The 19,468-nt window shown below is 39.7% G+C and overlaps 1 protein-coding gene across 2 annotated transcripts in view; it reads left to right on the forward strand.

Moving 5' to 3' along the window:
* The window catches only part of LOC122094424 (probable starch synthase 4, chloroplastic/amyloplastic), a 56,214-nt gene that overhangs the window by 1,940 nt on the left and 34,806 nt on the right, over positions 1 to 19,468 (forward strand). For both annotated transcript variants that reach the window (XM_042665225.1, XM_042665226.1), the window contains exons 2-10: positions 3,345 to 3,582; positions 4,545 to 4,626; positions 4,758 to 5,862; positions 5,947 to 5,998; positions 16,398 to 16,520; positions 16,635 to 16,710; positions 17,023 to 17,207; positions 17,308 to 17,502; positions 17,596 to 17,667. In XM_042665225.1, coding sequence (XP_042521159.1) covers positions 3,345 to 3,582; positions 4,545 to 4,626; positions 4,758 to 5,862; positions 5,947 to 5,998; positions 16,398 to 16,520; positions 16,635 to 16,710; positions 17,023 to 17,207; positions 17,308 to 17,502; positions 17,596 to 17,667 — 2,128 coding nt within the window. The remainder of the gene's footprint in view (positions 1 to 3,344; positions 3,583 to 4,544; positions 4,627 to 4,757; positions 5,863 to 5,946; positions 5,999 to 16,397; positions 16,521 to 16,634; positions 16,711 to 17,022; positions 17,208 to 17,307; positions 17,503 to 17,595; positions 17,668 to 19,468) is intronic.

Raw genomic sequence — 19,468 nt, forward strand, 5'->3', positions numbered from 1 at the left:
AGGGAATTTTTCCCAGTTGGGTAGAAACTTTGGTTTCGACCCCCAAAATGTGTTTTTTTTTTCTGCCTGATTTTTTGTGTATATCTTATTTTAGGCATTTCTAACACATTCACATAATCAGTGTCATGGTAGAACACCTAAAGTCATACTTGTGGGGTGAGCTAAAGTTTGGTAATGTGCGTTAAGTCGTTGACTGAAAGTCTGAAACTAGACTACATAAGTACGTAGTCTACATTATATGAAGTCTACAATCTACATAAGTACATAATACATAATGCAAAAGATCCAAAATAAAAAATAATATTACATAATTGTGAGTTATCCCTCAATACTCAACACTCAACACTCAAAAGTCAATTCCAAGTAGAGTGTCTTGGTGGTTCTAGTCCACGAGCTGCATATCATTGCAAATGTAATTGCCGCTCATTTAAATGCACCACATATGAGTCCCATGATATGTTTTGGGCCCAATTGTTTTGGTAGTCCGTCACTGCCCATCTATCAGATATATCATCAACATCAGCTTGGTATCCCAGCCTAGGGAATGGCTCAGTCACAGTGATAGAATGTGGATGTGGTACACAAGGTTGGATGGATACCCAAAGATAATGTCAACAAAAGATGACCCACCACCTGAACTACCCTTCTGTCAAAATGAAGTAGAAGATCCACCATACTGTTGATACCCACCACCATATCCAAATGAATTGGTATTCTCAAAGGATGGTATACAAGGTCTGGGGAAGATGGGAGTTACCTTTTTGGGCCCAGGCACTCCCAGCTCCCTTCCTTAGGTAGATTTGCTATGAATGTGCAAAATCCATGCTTAGAATGAAGATTAGATGGCACAAGGAAAAAAATCTGGAGTGTTTTCCCAAGTTTCCCACTTTATAGAGAAGAAATAGGGGGAGAGGATCGCAATTTTGAAATAAGAAGGCTTGGTTTCCATTTAAGAAGGTTTTATAACGGCTGACCCATTGGTCCACTCGAAAATTCTCACATTTCGAGGAAAATACCCACATTTCGGTTTGAAATTTGAGAATTTGGGTCAATACTGGTCAAAACCAGTGGTATTTGGTATCAGAGTCCTGGGATATTGCCGAAATGTGGGAAGTTTCGACAGTATTGGTGGAAACCTTAAACCATGCCCAAAACCCCTGATGTTTCCGACTATAAGGACCCCTCAATAACCGTTACCTCCGCCACCCTTGCTACCTTGAACCTCCATTCCACCATCTAACCCCTCTGTCTCCTCCAACTAATGGTGTCAATGATTCCCATCTCGAGATGCACTCCCCCAGTCGTGGCCAACCTAGGCATTTTCATCGGTATATCTGGTGTGTTAGAGAGAAGCCAGCTTTTGGTTCTCCGATAGGGCACTCCGAGCTAGTCCTACCGATGGTCTAAGGATTTCTAGGGACCTCTAGTCACATCCATTTCCCGTGCCTGCAACCCGGTGATGCTGTTCCAATCATTGCTTCTAAGATGATTTCATCCCCTGTCCACTGCCTTTTGATCCTGTTCGATCTCCTTTAGGATCCTATACAACTCTCTCTATTAATCACTAACCCTCCACACCATTGATAGACATTCCCAACTCTCTACAATCCTTTGATCATGAAGCTTTAGGAACTCCCCCTGCCGCTCAACTAATTGCCATCACTGTCTCCTCCCTCTTCTCTTGCTTTCGATGGTGCCGTTCCCCTTCTCTCGAGGAGCTGACTTCCCCTGCTGATGGTACCCTTTCTCTATGTCAGTTGAAGGGTTGCCATCCTCTACTTCTTGCTTTACCGCCATTTATGGGTACTGCCTCCACCCCCTTTCCTTTTTTCGTTCCTACCTAGCTGGTCCCTTCTGCTGTCGGCCTTATGGGTTTGGGGGTTAAACCTCATTGAACCCTGACCCTCCCTCCCTCCTTTTGCCTCTCCCTTTTGCTATGCCTGGGGATGGCCCCTCTTCTAACTTATTGCTTTCCACTGCCATCCACCTTCATCCCTTGTCCCTGCTTATCCTAATGGGCCATCTCCTTTATTCGGTCTGCCAAACTCTCTTCTTAACCCTTTTGACCCATCAGCCCATTACACTCTCCTTGGTTCCTCTGGCCCTTCCCAATTGGCCCCAAATTTGCCCCTGGGTTGGCCCCCCTACGCCCTGGATCAACACCCATCTCTCTCCCTCCAGTCCCCTCCGACCTCTTGCGGCCCCCCTCCCTCCTCTTTGTGTTTAACGCCAGCATGACATTAGCTCCCCTCCTTACCCCAAGAAGTGGCCTTACAGGGACTGTTCCCTGCCCAGCAATGAGAAAATTTTGCTTCTTAGTATGAAAATTCCTACTCATGTCCCTTGTTGTGACATCTTGTTATGATTTGGTGGGCCCTCCTTTTCTAGGTAGTGTGCTTTCTTTGTGATTGGGTCTGGTTGCGAAGTTGTGGTTAGGCTTTTTCCAGTTTTAATATGTTGTGTTTGGTAGGGGCTTTTCGCCTTCCTTTTTTGCAGGCCATAGCATTGATTCATAGCTCATTGATAAATTATTGAGAATTTGGAATGGGGAAAAGAAGAAGACGAAAAAGCCCTGGAAGTTGGAACTCATAAAAGAAAAAGTCTTGGATGTCCTCTATAATGAATTCTCCATACCTAAAAACCTCCTCTTTGATGTTCTTTCATATGTGGAGAATCTTTCAATGAAGAATGTGATATCTGAGCTATTTGTTTTGCTATTGCACACCTTTTGATTTGTAGTTATCATCTCAACTTACATGGAACTCTGGTCCTATTAGACCATGCTTTGTGAAATGGGCTAAATCTATTTTGCAAGTCTGAAATTTTAGCAACCTAAATTATGGGAAGAAAATAATTTGTGTAGGGCTCTTACTGGACTAGAGAAATGAAAAAAAAAAAAAAAATCCCTAAAGCTTTTTTATGTTTTTTCTTTCTAAACTTGAGTCTTCTGTAAAAGTTCATTTATCAAATAGAAGCAACTGAACCACAGAGCAAGGAATGAGTTGTGGTTCCATTGGATGTAGACCCTGTTTTCTTGAACATAAAGAGATGAAAAAAGCCACTGCAGTTGTTGGAAGTACATTTACTTTAAGGAAAGGCTCATGTTAAAATTTCAATGTTCCTATCTATGCTCAAATATGATTTGTGGAAAGCTACACTGATTCAAACTTCTTACATAATTTTTCTGTACAGAAAGCACCTCATAAAGTAAGATAGAATCCATCATTCATTCATTATTATCTTGCTTGAATTTCTATTTGAACTTCTTCTGTAAGGTAATTACTGCATGTGACTCTGTCAAATGGTTTGTTTACAGAACTGACAATGTATTGCAATTTGTTCAGTTCCCAACATAAGAGGCAGCAGGCCAAGAAATTCTCTCCTACACCACCTCCTATGGATGCAAAATTTCAGACAAGTGATGATGAATGCAGTGAAGTTCAAAATGCTACTACTACAGATGCCATCTCAAAATCCCCCGAGGCAACCTCATCATCCAGTGTTAATGTTAATACTAGTCTTCCTGCTAAAAATACTGAGACAGATTTTGGCAGTTCAATTCTTGTGGACGAAAAACCTCCGGTATTCTTTTTGCCAAATGCCTTTTTTTCTTTTTCTTTCCAGATCTATGTTTTACTGTTTTGGTAACTTTATTGATGATCTAATTTTGTTTCATGGTTATACGTGAATTTATAAAAAGTGTTTCCAAGGAGTGACTAGGGAGAGTAACTGATCCAAATAAGAACCACTTGAAGTGTTTATTCGATTATTCAAAAAGAAACCTTTCAAACAAGCAACATAACCTTGATGCAGCCTGAGGGGCTGCTACTGGACCACAATACATCTTCTGCAAGAAAAAAGAGGTGCATGTCTAAGTTATTTGATTGAACGGAGATATCTAAATCTAAGAACACACCTTGACTCATGCTTCGATGGAGGATAAATGTCTAAGTAATAGATGGACTAGTAAGGAGAAAGGTAGGTTGCACTGTACATTTGTGTACATGATGGTTTGCATTTTTCCATTTATATTTCAGAACCATTAGTATGCTAAAGCACTGCATGTTATAACATATGCATGATTTGGACTTCTTCTCATACTTAATACTTACTGCCCCATCAAAAAAGAGTAGACAAGGATCCCTTCTCTCATCCTGCACTCCTTTTTGGTTCTTTCCTTCGTCTGGATAATGTATGCATTACTCAATGATTTAACCTTACCCTACCATAGAAGTTACTATGTTCTTAGGTAGCTGAATTCAGATTTTAAGCCATGTATGTTTGTACTTCATATAATGAAAGATTTATTTAAAATTATGAACTACTTTATGTTGATCCTTGTCCTGTACTTCCTCATCAGTTTCTTATGAAGTACCCAATGCTACTAAATTGTTAGTTGTTGTATAGGCCTGGGTTTTATATCCTTTGTTTTCCCCCTAATTACCTATGAACTCCATTTCAGTGTGCCTTGAGTCTCTCTCTTCCGTCTCTCTTTTACATACAAACAAATAACTGTAATAGAAATTATTTTGTTTATCTTACAGACAGAGAACGGTGATAGTGGAGAGCAGCTATCTATTGTTAGACCTGAGGATTTGATAGGCATGATAAGGAATGCTGAAAAAAGTAGGCAATTTCACTGTTCTAATGGCTTATTTATTGTGATCTTCTACAATAGCTCCTTGGATTTTCTAATATTATTTCATAGAGTAACATACTCCCCCCCCCCCCCCAAACCCTTGTTGACTGTTCATTAGATATCTTGCTTCTGAATGAAGCTCGGATTCGCGCACTTGAAGATCTTCAAAATATTGTTGGTGAGAAGGAGGTTTTGCAAGGAGAGATCAACATCTTGGAGACAAGGCTGGCAGAAACTGATGCAAGGATTAAAGTTGCAGCTCAAGAAAAAATACACGTGGAAGTCCTTGAAGATCAGTTGGAGAAGTTGAAGAAGGAGCTTGCAGGAAGAACAGCTACTGGGGAAAGTGGCCATGATGCATATGAGGACCGAAAGCAAACTTTGAAGGAAGGTCCTCTCTTACAGAATAATGTCTTTTCTTCTCTTGGCGGGGTACAATCTCTCAGTGAAGAGTTTAGTTCATTGAGGAATGAGAATATGTCCCTGAAGGAGGATATACAAGAACTTAAAGCAGAACTGAATGATGTCATGCAAGCAGATGAGCGTGTATTGTTGCTTGAGAAAGATTGCTCTTCTTTGGAGGCTGCTTTGAAGGACTTGGAGTCTAAACTTGTGGTTGCTCAGGCAGATGTTTCAAAGCTTTCTTATTTGCAATTTGAATGTATGGACCTGCGGGAGAAGCTAGGAAGTTTGCAGGGATTGCTTGATATGACAACTAAACAAGCAGATCAAGCTATTAAAGCATTACAGGAAAATCATGAGCTACGAAAGAAGGTTGACAGGTTGGAAGAATCCCTGGAAGATGCTCATGCATATCGATTATCGTCGGAAAAGATGCAACAGTATAATGAGCTTATGCAACAGAAAATTAAACTTCTGGAAGAGCGCCTTCAAAGGTCTGACCAGGAGATATATTCTAATGTTGAGTTATACCAACAATCTGTCAAGGAATTTCAAGATACATTGAATAGTCTGAAAGAAGGAAGCAAAAGGGCACAAGATGGACCTGTGGATGATATGCCATGGGAATTTTGGAGTCAGCTATTACTCCTTATGGATGGTTGGTTACTTGAGAATAAAATATCATCCAAAGATGCAAAATTTTTAAGAGAAATGGCATGGAAGAGAGATGGACGTATTCGTGACGCATACGTGGCATGCAGGGACAAAAATGAACGTGAAGCTGTGTCTCTGTTTCTCAGGCTGACATCGTCATCAACACAGTAATTTTTATTTTCTCTGTTTTACATTTTGCTTCTTAGCAGTAAATTTATAGTGTTTGACTTGTTCTTGTTCTGTCATTATAGTCCTGGATTGCATATCATCCATATTGCAGCAGAAATGGCACCAGTTGCAAAAGTAAGTTTTCGATTTATCTAAGTAGTTTGGATATACATGTCTAATTTATATTCTATGTTACCGTTTTTTATTTTCCTCTTTTAAATTTAAACTTTTCTTTGTATTCTATTTGTGAGCTGTTGATATCCGCCAAGAACTTTGTCATGTGATGGGACCTTCCAACTTCATTATGTGATGGCATTGCCTTTTTATTACCAGTCATCAAGAGGCATGGAGAATTCATTATGTAAGCATGCTTGAAGTTATTAATTTACATTCAAATTGTTCGGTTGAGTGAGAAACTGATGGATACTAGAGTTCTCTCAGAAGAAAAGGAAGCTTTTCCTTCATTATTTGATTTGACTCCCTAAAGTAGAACTGTATTTGAAAGATCAAAACAGTACCAAGAACAGAATCAAAATACAGAGAATATATAACCAGATTTAGGAGAACTAATATAACTCAGAATCAGTAAGATCAGATGGAACTCAAGTCGAGTTCAGTAAATCAGGGATCGAACACTTGCTGAATACCTTGGGTCAATCCAAGGGCAGGATTAGAAATTATGAACCAATCCTATTTGCACTCAGAAAGGGCCATATTAGTAATTTGGCTACTCAAAACAGAAATCAACCAATAGGAATATGATGAAGAATGGATTCTGAACATGGACCAATAAAATCAGTGATAACAGATAATTGAAACAAGTAAATCAAGTCAATATTCAGAAAACAAAATCTCAACTAAAGAGATATGGGAAGAATGGGAAATTCAGTATAGGTTCAGATCAGAAGATCTGATCTGAGGGAATTTCTGGTTGAGTTACTCTTTTAGGGTTTAAAACAATACCCAAAAATTTGAGGCTGACCCAATTGCTGGATTCCCTCAAATCAAATTCATGTAAGAAAACCCTTGCTTATGAATCCCAGATTCAGAATACTAGTTGCAGAAAACTAGAACACTACATGTTAATGGAGAGGAAGATGGAGGAAGAAGAAGATAGCAATAAGATAAACATCTGGGCTTCACACCGCAAGGTGGTTGGATGGATCAAACACCAACCAGGCTTTGATCAAACACAAGAAGCCTTGATCACTCACAAGGTTTCTTCACCATTGGAGAAGAGGATCAGCAATATTTAAACTTGTAGGGAAAGAAAAGAACTCCCCCACGCGTGGCCCTTTTATCAACTAAGAAAGCAAGAGTTTGAGGTGAAGTTTGCTTGGTCATACCCCTAGCTGACTCCCCTTTACAAAACATAGTCAAACTTAAAGTCTTCCTGTCTATATTGACTTTTAAGTGTGATGTGGACTCAATGACAATGAAATAAATAAAGGCAACTTAAATTGATACAACATTGGATCATGACTTAAAAAGAACCACTGGTCCAATTGAACTGAATCGAAGACACTTAAAGAAACTAACAAAAACAGAGATAACTAACTAGGCCACGCTAGGCTGCTGGTCTCTTGGATTTCCTGCGATAGGCCTTCAGTTCTATTGGATAGTTTTCCCTATGCACAATAACTGTTTTGCTGATGCTCAGTCCAAATTGGGTCCATATATTCTTCTTTAGATTTAGTCTTGTCATATCTTTTTTCACAGTTTCAAATGAACGAGAACGATACATGCAGCTCTGCAAATAAATTTTTTAGAACACTGGCACGTAGAATGTAACAAGATTCGAGATTTCGGTTTTGACCATTGACCAAAACTCTGCATGTTTTGTCTGGCCATTCCAGTGGTAAAATGGCCATATTTTGGCCCAAAACTTCAGGGAAACCCTAATTAAGAATTTCTAACATTTCGGCACCTTCAAATTGTAAGAAAAAGCACACCCAAAATTGTAGTTTGGTTTTGTACCCTAGGTCGGTAGCGTAAACTGTCACCTGCTGTATACTTTCTCAAATATATTCTATTCTATACATAATTAGTATTAGAACACAAAACTTAGTGAAGACATGCATTAGGAATGAAGAAAAACCATTTAATATTACACAATGTCAAAGTGTTACAAAAACATGTGTACAAGTGTTATAAGTAGTCAAGTATAACTGATCAACCAAGGTTAAAACGCCCCTAAGAAACCGTTCATTAAATTTATGTCAGGACCACATACACATCCTGGATAGTGGCTCGAAACCTTTAGGGAAAAGGGTACACCTGTAAGTTTGAATCTTTCATAAATCTTGCTCAAATGTGGCAATTCATCGTTGTGGATGCATTGTAGTAGGCCGTGACCCTTTGGTCCACCAAGAAATATTAAGTGGTTTGACCAAAAATACAAAATCTGGGATATTTTTGGAGTTTTCCGCCCTCTAATAAGCGAAACCACTCGAAAAACTGAAATTTTGATCGAAACATTGCTTTTATATGTACTGTTTTGTACTGAAATTTTGGCCGAAATTTTGGTCGAAATCCTGCATTCCTACTGAGTTGCACCCAATTCTGTTTCAGCCTTTGTCAAAACAGAAAGATTTTGTGAAATCTTGGTGGTTTCGCCAAGATTTGGAACTATGGAATGTAACTGGCCTGTAGCTGAATAGAGATTTCTTAGAGATACTATTCTGGTCAATTGGTGATAGGTTACGAATATATTTTATAGAATTTCTCAGAAGATGTGAATTGAGACATTTTTTTTTTTACAAGGCAGTATTTTTTTATTTTTTATTTGATGAGATCATGAGAAAAAGAGTCTAATTTAAGAATGGTATCAAGTATCAATACGATCAAGGTTTAAGATCTCGCTCTCGCCCCCCATCTCACTAATCCAAAAAAGAGAGATCTCGCCTAGATTATGTATTTTTTTCTTGTCGACTCGGTGGCTATATGGTTATTGTAGCCCCCTGAAAGTTGGTATTACCCTATTTTAGGCCTTCTAAACACAGTGGAAACATTAGTTTTTTAAAATCAAACCTAAAATTGTACTTTGACTTCGTACCCTATGTAAGTAGTCTCTGACTCTTCGGACCTTAGGCTAGTATGCTCTATTTCCACTATCCACATTCCACATTCCACATTCCACAATCAACACTTGAAACAACATAATCATAAGAATTTAAAAGACATCATATATAAGAAAAGTAACTCTAAATGTGGATGAGGTAATATTCTCTACTCTTTAACCTTCAATGAGTGTAGGATTGGAGATCATCAAGAAAAAACACCAAAATCCTTGCTCCTTGGTGTTTATTCTTAAAAAAAGTAGAGAGAGATTTGGCGAGATCTCGGTCGAGTTCTTGTACAATTTGTATCTCGCCATTCATCTAGTCTCGCATTTTTGAAAAAATGAGATATTAGCGAGATCTCGTCGCCGAGATCTTGAACCGTGAATATGATGTAGATAAATATGGTCTATACGTATTGAGATTGTCGATGTCAATACAATATATAACCTATGCATAAAAAAGTTATGTGCATAACTGTTGATTTGAATTGTGACTTGTGTCTAATGGGACACATGCCATCTTTATTTATAACATGAAGGAGAATAATCTATAATGAATACAAGACCAAAATACCCCTATGAGACAATTCTACCGTTGTACACAATGCCCATTTTACGATACTGCACCTCAAATTGGTTCATAAATATCACATATGCCCGACTTGGAAACAATAGGATGAAACACTTTACTACTAAGACCTTTGGTAAATATGTCAGCCAGTTGTTCATCGTTATGAACAAGAGGCATGCAAATAAGACCCGAATCTAGCTTCTTTTTGATGAAGTGACGATCAATTTCCACATGTTTCTTTTGATCATACTAGATTGGGTTGTGAGCAATGATGATGGTAGATTTGCGCTGTCACAGAAAAGCTTCATAGGGAGGATAACAAGGACAGCATAATCTGTGAGAAGACCTTGAAGCTATAGAAGTTCACAAATGCCATGGGCCATAGCATAGATCTCGGCTTCAGAACTCAACTGAGTAACAACAACTTGCCTCTTACTCCTTTAAGTAAAAGGTTGCCACCAATGAAGGTGCCATAACCTGTGGTAGACTTGCGGTCATCAGGAGAACCTACCCAATCAACATCCATGTAGGCCTCAACTCGAAGATGATCATGAGGAGAAAAAAATGCCATGACTTGAGTAGATTTCAAGTAACTAAGAATACGTAGCACTGGTTCCATATGCGAGGAGTAAGGTTCATGCATGTACTGGCTAACCAAATTGATGGCATATGCAATCATTGGAATGTCAGGGCGAATATGAGAAAGGTAAATCAGTTGCCTGACCAATCTTTGACATTGTCCCTTATCCTTGGGATCACCTTTCTTGCTTACTAGGTGATGTTAGCATCAATAGGAGTCTTGGCCGGCTTGCAATCCAACATACCAGTCTCAGAAAGAAGGTTAAGCACATATTTCCACTGAGATAATTGGATGCCACTGGATGATCTGGAAACTTCAATACCAAGAAAGTAACAAAGCTTACCAAGATCCTTTATTTTGAATTCCTTGCCCAGATATCTTTTGACGCGAGGAATTTCTTCACAATAATCTTTGTTGAGGAAAATATCATCCACATAGATGATCTAAAGGGCAATCTTTCCTCCTAATCATTTGATGAACGGCGTATGGTCGGCATTGTTCTGAGTGTAGCCTGTGGCTACCATAGCTCTATGGAAATGCCCAGACCAAGCACGAGGTGATTTTTTAAGCCCATATAGTGCACGTTTCAGCTTGCACACCTTCCCCTTGGTTTTAGAGCACGTAAACCCAAGACATATGTCCATATACATCTCCTCAAGGTCCCCATGAAGGAACGCATTCTTTATATCCAACTGTTGAAGATCCCGATCTAAGTTGACTGCACAAGATAAAATAAAATAGATCGTGTTCATCTTAGCCACTGGTGCAAATATCTCTTAATAGTCGATCCCATACGTTTGAGTGAAGCCCTTGGCAACAAGTCTTGCCTTATAGCGGTCCAATATATCATATGGTTTTTGCTTAATTGTGAAGACCCACTTACAACCAATGGTCTTCTTCTGTGGGTGTAGACGAGCCAGACTCCATGTGTCATTCTTCCTTAGGGCTTGGATCTCCTCAGCCATAGCTGTCTACCATTGTGATTCTACAATAGCTTCCTGATAGGTATGGGGAATAAAAATAGAGGATAGAGAAGTCACAAAACGATAGTAAGAGGGAGAAAGTGAGTCATAAGAAACATTTTTAGCAATGGGATGTAAAGTACATGACCTAGTACCTTTGTAAACAAAAAATAGGTAAATCAAGAGTAGGATCAACATCAGAGGAGGGAAGAGAATTACCAGGGTCCAATAGAATTGGATTAGGATCTAGAGGCGGCAATTGGTGTGGTAGAGTAAGTGCAGTGATCTTAGTTTTCTGTCTGCGAACGTACACTCGCATCTCTGTTTGTGGCCAGAGTGGAGTAGGAGGGTCAATCTCCCCCTAAACAGGAACATCGGCTGAAACAAATAATGAAGTAACAAGTTCAAGAAGTGCCACTTCTTCCACTTTGGAAGAAGGCTCCCCCCTGAAGAGGTGTTGCAGGGTAGTAGGCGGTAGACTTGTTAAAGACATCTATATACACAAATCAACGCCAAGATGGAGGTTGATAATAACAATAGCTCTTTTTTAAGTTGCAGAATATCCCAAGAAAATGCAGAAGACCACGGGGATGATGGGCATGAGCATAACTAGGGAGGGATTGAAAATGCATTAGAGTCATGAAGAAGATCGAGAGGGTAGCGGAAGGGCATTCAATTGATGAGAAAGGTAGCAGCAAGGAGTGTGTCACTCCAGTACGAGGGAGGAACATGCATCTCAAACATGAGGGATTGCACCACCTCCAACAGATGTTGATTTTTCCACTTAGCAACACCATTCTGAGCTGGACTGCTGGAGTGGCAACACAACTTGTCTGATGTATGATCCCATGAGTAGCAAAATAAAACTAAAATGATCTCTATAAGTATTCACGACCATTATCCCTCCGAAGAATTCTCACAGTTCAGCATATTGAGTATGCACTAGATGATGGAAGTGTTGAAAACAAGTAAACAATTCCCACTTGGAGTGCAACATATAAACCCAAGTGGTCCTAGAGTGGTTGTCAATAAAAGAGACAAACCATCGAAAACCAATGATAGACATACAACGAGATGGACCCCAAATGTCGGAATGAATTAAAGAAAAAGGACTGTCACTTTTATTATTGGAAATAGAATAATTGATTTGAGTTTGTTTGGCCAAAACACATGCTTAAAAAAAAAAAATGACTCAAATTACAATACTTGAAAGAAGGAAAATCCTAGCTAAAATTCCCAAGGGTGGATGTCCCAACTGGCGATGCCACTGTAGTAATTCAGAAGTGGGAGGTGACGAAGAAGATGTTTGAAGAGCTTGAGCAAAGACTGGAGATGATCCATCATCAAGCATATACAAGTCACTCTGTGTCCTACTAGAGCCAATCATTGCCCCTGTCAGGCTGTCACCAGGTCCTTAAAAACACAAAAAAACTTGACTTCACAATTTAGATTGGAAGTAATACTACTAATGGACAACAAGTTAGTGGGAAAAGACGGTACATGCATTATAGAAGAAAGGGACATAGTAGGTGAACAACATATGGGACCTCTTCTAGAGATAATGGAATGAGTTGCATTAGCAAGTCAGATCCTGTCATTACCAGAGTAGGGATTATACTGAGAGAACAGATACGGAATCGGTCATGTGATCTGATGCTCTGGAGTCGATAATCCATGGGGTAGAAGAGATAGATGCATTATGTCCACAGAAAGGGGTATCTGATGCATGATTAGAAGTACCAACAACAGAGGCAGATGTAGCAGTTGCAGGTTGAGTAAACTCAATTCGAGGTTAAAGACGCTAAAATGCAAGAGGCTCATTAGAGGACAGGGAGGCAGGTTGGCTAGTATTAGATGCTTCGATGTGATTGGCCTGATTGGAATTACTTCGACCTGTACCGCGACCTTTACTAGAAACATTTGCTGGGCGGCCATGGAGTTTCCAACAATGCTCCCTAATATGATGCTCCTTACCACAATAGTCACACTTCGTAAGGGTTTTGGTAGAAAGGCCACCAGATTGTGGGGCTCCACTGTGAGGCTGAGTGCCAGAAACAGAAGCATATCTCTTTGGTTGAGTGCAGGTAGGGTGTGGTCACATTGTTGTATGACGACTATCCTCAGACTGTACCATAGCATAAGATCGTTTCCAGTGTGGGAAAGGGACCAGGACTCAACACATGAGTACGGATTTGATCAAACGCAACATTCAGACCTGCCAAGAATTCATTTACCCAAATCTTGTCTTCTCTCTTCTTGAATTGGGTAACATAATCCGGTGTGGTAGGCATGAATTCCTCATAAAAATCTAACTTCTGCCATAGGTGACGTAACTAAGAATAGTATTGTGACAGAGTCAATTCTCCCTATTTGAGCTCATGAATCTTTTTGCGGAGTTTATATACTTGTGCATCATTCTCAACCTGGGAATAAGTGTCATGGGCAGCCGTCCATATCTTTGTAGCAAAGTCAAGAAGTAGATAGCCACAGGCAATCTGTGGCTCCATAGGGTTGACGCGGAAGGCCATTAAAAGAGAATTTTCACATTCCCTTTTATCGGTAGTCTTACCTAGTATATTAGGCCACTTTTTGTCTCCTGTAAGATACCCATAAAGGCCATGGGATTTGATAGAGAGGAGGCACGAGCGAGACCACATCAAATAATTTGTGCCATCAAGCTTGATAGCACACACAGGGAAAGTGGAAGGTTGCCATAAGAATCACGCCATCACCACCAGTGGATGCAATTGAGATTTCTGACATATTGACAACTCAAAGGGTGCCTACACGGATGAAGACAACCCTAATCATCCAGTGTAGGCAGCAGGAGCACCAAAAAGTAAGGAAAAAATGCTGAGATCCAAAAAATGATAAGGGGTAAAACCCTAAAAAATAAATTTTGTTTGGAAAGGTCTCCTGAGAAGAAGGTTGCTAGCACATGCCATTAAGTAGGTTGGCAGTATCCAATGGAATCATCTTCAAAGCCGATCAATGTTGCTAGCAGAGAAGAACAACCATGACATAAAAAATTGATCAGGGAAAAAACCCTGAAAAGTCAATAAAGGTAGGAATCAGTTGGGTCTTCTCAGATCATTGGAGATGGGATCTGAGAGTCCAAAAAAGGAAAGGAAGGGACTGTAAATGTCCTTTGGTGGTTTAAGGAGACACCACTGAGAGAGGGAACCAAGGCAAGGAGAGAGAGAGAGAGAGAGAGAGAGAGAGAGAGAGAGAGAGAGGGAGGCGCTAGGAGGCACTGATTGCAGAAATCAAGAACGGGTGAGAGGTGAGAGACGAGATGGAGAGGCCTTAGGGTTTGGATCTAAGGCTCTGACACTGTTGATTTGAATGGCGACTTGTGTCTAATGGGACACAAGCCATCTTTATTTATAATATGGAGGAGAACAATCTAGAATGAATACAAGACCAAAATATCCCTATGAGACAATTGTACTCTTGTCGCCACTTTACAACAATCTATACTGACCATTACCACAGGCTGCCAAAACCCCAAAATCCCAGTCTTTGAAAGAGAACTTCTTACTCTGTTTTTTTTTTTGTCCAAAACGTATGTGGATCCCCTATACACTAACAAAATAACATAGAAGGAGTGATTAAACAAGAAATATATTAACTCATATAAGTGGAGATCGAATATCAAAGCTGTGAGTTGAAATGTGTTAAAAATTTGATATTTCTTCTCTTCAATCTTGGTTTTTCTTGTATGCTTTTGTCAAGTATCACATCTAAACTGAAAAACTGACCTAGACATGGATTATCTTGAATGATTTGTTATCTATAATACATAGTTTTGTTGCTAAGTACTTTTTATTAATAGTTGCATGCTACCTCAGGTTTGTTTAATATGTTGTTAGTATAGTGTAATATAGTTAATGTGTATATACCTAGTACTGGATGGTATGCTTATACTTATATATTGCTTGCTTGGTTTGGACTTTTAGGGGTTTTTTTAGCTTGAATCCTAATATGCAAATAGATTTGTCCTTTAGTATAGTGTAATATAGTTAATGTGTATATACTTAATGTATATTACTTAGTACTGGATAGTATGCTTATGCTTATATATTGCTTGCTTGGTTTGGACTTTTAGGGGTTCTTTTAGCTTGAATCCTAATACACAAATAGATTTGTCATTTTCTTCTTAATTAATTGTTTCTTATTATTTATTTATTTTTTTTTGGTGAATAAAATAATTCATTACCAAAAAGGAAAGAGATACAAGGGACCCTAGAATACGGGAAGAAGGAAAAACAAAGTGCAATATGAGGCTGACAAAGAAAAACCTGATCCTCAAGGAGTAGAGGAGGGGGGCTGTAAGATGGAGAGAGGTAATCACCAGGACACAACAATAGGCCCGTTCCTTGGGGAATCAATACAATAGGACCCACTAATAGATAACTTGCTTTTGATATCAAAGGTGATGGTGTCCCAAATATGCTAGAAGGATCTGAAACTAGAAGACCATTTTCTGAGATTGTGTTCCATGCCTCCATCCGTATTTGGTTAATGGCAGCACCAAAGGAAAGCTTGCCCACTACCTCACAGATTGATTTCTCCCGCAAAAGTCATATCCACCCATGGCCATTCCCTCTAAAAAGGAAGGACCCTACGACTTCTTGGCCAACATTTTGCAAGGAGCCCTTTCTAGATAGAGGAGGAAAGGTGGCAAGCAAAAATGAGATGGATATAACCTGACATTGGATAGATATCATAATTTATTACTTACGGTGCACAATGCTTGAAACACTTGTTTTCATGTATCGTAAGCATATACATATGCATCAAAGCGTATCTGGCGTCTCTCTGATACGTCTCTTAAATCCAGCTTTCCAATTTGCTGCCTGATACCAATACTTGACACCGTGTTTAAGACTTTAAAGAGAACATAATGTACCGTTAGATTTTCTCAGGTTTCCATCCAAAGCAACATTAAATCATTCACGGAGTGGGCCACTTACATTCCTTGGCCATAATGTAGTGTTTTCATTAATTATGCCAGTGCGCTGCATTTGACTGAAGAGGTTGTGTGGTTCACTTTTGACAGATCCAGATGCATCACATTGCCATGTAGTTGTGATAGAAAATGCTTCATACTGATAGTTCTCATCAACTATATTTAGAGCTTGTTATATTGAAGTGTTTGCGTTGAACCATCCTCTTTATGGACAACAATAAGCTGAGCTATTACTGTGCATCCCTTTTTTCTTTATTAACAAAAGTATAGCATTCTAGTTTCTAGGACCACACATTTATCTTCCCCTTTTTTGTCAAGTACGCTATATCTCTGTTTTATAGTTTGGATATTACATTTAAAACCTAACAATTAATTGATTGCTTCAAAGGTTGGCGGTCTGGGGGATGTTGTGGCTGGTCTATGTAAAGTGCTGCAGAAGAAAGGACATCTTGTGGAAATTATTCTTCCAAAGTATGATTGCATGCAATATGATCGTATTGGTGACTTAAGGGTATGATAATTGTTTAACGAGGCATAGATATATATCAAGATTCTTAGAGTAGTATGTGTAAAGGAACTATGAATTTTTGAGCAATGATTTTTCTTTGCATAATGAGTTGCGCAGGCCTTAGATGTAGCAGTGGAGTCATATTTTGATGGCCAGCTATTTAAGAATAAAGTCTGGGTTGGAACAATTGAAGGTAAAGCAATTTTTTTTTTTTTTCTTTTCCGATATACGTATTATTGGGGAAAAGAGGGTGGACCTTGGTGCAACGGTATGGTTGTTCCATTGTGACCAATTGGTCACTGGTTCAAGGCAGGAAACAGCCTCTCCGTGAAGCGGGGGGTAAGGCTGTGTACATTATGACCCTTTTCAGGCCCCGCAGTGGTGGGAGCCTCGTGCACTGGGTAAACTCTTTTTTTATTTCTATAATTATTAGGGAAAAGAGGAAAACAAAAAAAAAAGGAAAAAAGAAACAGACCTAAGCTGACTTGAATTCTGATGTTTGCAGGTTTGCCTGTCTATTTTATTGAGCCTCATCATCCGGCTAACTTTTTCTGGAGGGGACAAGTTTATGGGGAGCATGATGATTTCAAACGTTTTTCTTTCTTCAGCCATGCAGCACTTGAGTTGCTTCTTCAAGCTGGCAAGAAGCCAGACATAATCCACTGCCATGATTGGCAGACAGCTTTTGTTGTATGGACAGGAGATATTCAGATCCTAATCACAAATTACATGTTTGTGAATTTTTCTTTTCCTTGATGTTCCAAGTGATGGTCAGATCTTGTTTTTTCAGGCACCACTTTATTGGGACATATATGTCCACAAAGGTCTTGATTCAGCTAGAATATGCTTTACATGCCACAATTTTGAGTATCAAGGAATAGCATCTGCTTCAGAGTTAGCATCCTGCGGCCTTGATGTTCACCAGCTAAACAGACCAGATAGGATGCAGGATAACTCAGCCCATGACAGAGTCAATCCTGTCAAGGTAATGGAATTCAATAATTCATTAAAGTTGGGGGGCAGTAGCAATATTTTTTTCTTGTAGTTCTCTCTTTTACATGTAATAATCCATTTTCAGGGTGCCATCGTGTTCTCTAATATTGTGACAACCGTATCACCCACCTATGCACAGGAGGTGCGGACTCCAGAGGTAAGAATTATTTGCTGGTGGAGCTTTTGTTACTTGTACTATTGTCTTTAATGAATACTAGTTACTTGTTTAAGCCAATGTTCGAAATTTCAGTCGAAATGACTGATTTTTGACAAAGGTTGAAACATAATCAGGTGCGATATACTATGTTTCAGGTTTGAATATCAGTTCACTATTGTTTCGTTAGTGATGTGGATCCAGGTTTCAAATCTAGATTTGGATCGCTTATGGGCCCATTCAATTAAGCAAAAAACTCAACTCTAAGGTTGAGTGGCAATTTTGTAATAAATCAGGATTTAAAAGGGGCACAAGGTTATGGAAGGGTTTAGATTTATTTGCTAGGGGCAAACTAGGAATGGGCAGAACTTGATGGCAAAGTGTAAATAAGAGGGTAAAGGAGGGGTCTTAATATTGAAATAAAAGAGTAAAGGAAGGGTTAAAGAATCGTGGAAGGGACTTCATCTTCAACCTCTAGCTTTCAATATTCCAGTGGTAAAGGGGATCTATTTTGAAGAAATCTCCTTCACTACAAATCGAATCAAGTTGGGACTTTGAAGACATAATTGCACCCACTGAATCTCTAACCTTTGTTATGTACATCCTCAACTATTATGGAAAGGCAAGCTTCTTTCCTTTGCTGGGCGGCTAGAGCTCGTCAGATTTGTTTTCCAAGCCTCCTACATATTCTGGTCTGGTATCCATGGGTTGCCCAAATCCATTACTACAAAACTTGAATCCATCTTTGCTACCTTCATTTGGAAAGGATGTGAAACTTCCAGATTCCTCAGGCCCCTGAGCTGGGCTGCGATATGTCTTCCCAAAAAGGAAGGGGGTTTGGGCTTGAGGCGTATCAAAGATGTCAACTGTGCGGGTACTCTAAAGTTGATATGGAAAGTGGTCTCTAAAAAGAAAAGCATCTGGGTTGACTGGATCTACTCTAATATGCTGAAGAATGACTCCTTTTGGATGGTGCACCCTCCCTCATATGCTTATTGGGTATGGCGAAAGATGATCTCTTTCCGATCGTTGGCCTCTAGAGCTATTTTCTCTCGGATAGGTGACGGTTCCTCCACTTATCTATGGCTTGATCCTTGGCACCCTATGGGGATCCTTGCGCATGTTCTTAGTGCCAGGAGCATTTATAGTTCGGGTCTTCCAAGACTTGCTAAGGTTGCTGACATAATATCATCTGGAGCTTGGTCCCCTCCTATTAGCTCCTCCCCGCAGTTGGAAGATATATGGAATGCTTTGTCTGGGATCCCCTTGTTGGGCCACTTGAGATGTGACATTCTTTTATGGACTCCTTCCCCATCCGAAATCTTGATGCTAAGGCTGCTTGGGACTACATTTGATCTCGAAGCTCCTTGTCCCCTTGGCACAAACTAATATGGTTCAAGCATCATATTCCCAGGCAAAGCTTCACAGCCTGGAGAGTATTCACAAAGTGCCTTCACACTCAGGCCTTCCTCATCCATAGAGGTATCCCTGCCTCCCTGCTTTGCTACCTTTGTGGTTTGGAGTCGGAAGACATAGAGCACCTCTTCTTTGCTTGTCCTATCTCTCACTCCATTTGGAGTCTAGTCCTCTCCAAGTGCTGGCCCTCTTCGAGAAGAATTCTCCCCCTCCACAGGGAATGGATCTAGATGGACATGATGTTCCATGGAAAGACCATCTGCGACTTTGTAGGCAAGCTTGCCTTCTGTGCAAACATCAGTCAGATCTGGATGGAGAGAAATCATAGAAAATAGACCTCCAACTCTCGGCCTCTTGAAAATATTTGGAGCTCCATATTTTTTGATGT

Source organism: Macadamia integrifolia, chromosome 11 (assembly GCF_013358625.1).
Source record: "Macadamia integrifolia cultivar HAES 741 chromosome 11, SCU_Mint_v3, whole genome shotgun sequence".
In the NCBI taxonomy this organism is placed as follows: domain Eukaryota; kingdom Viridiplantae; phylum Streptophyta; class Magnoliopsida; order Proteales; family Proteaceae; genus Macadamia; species Macadamia integrifolia.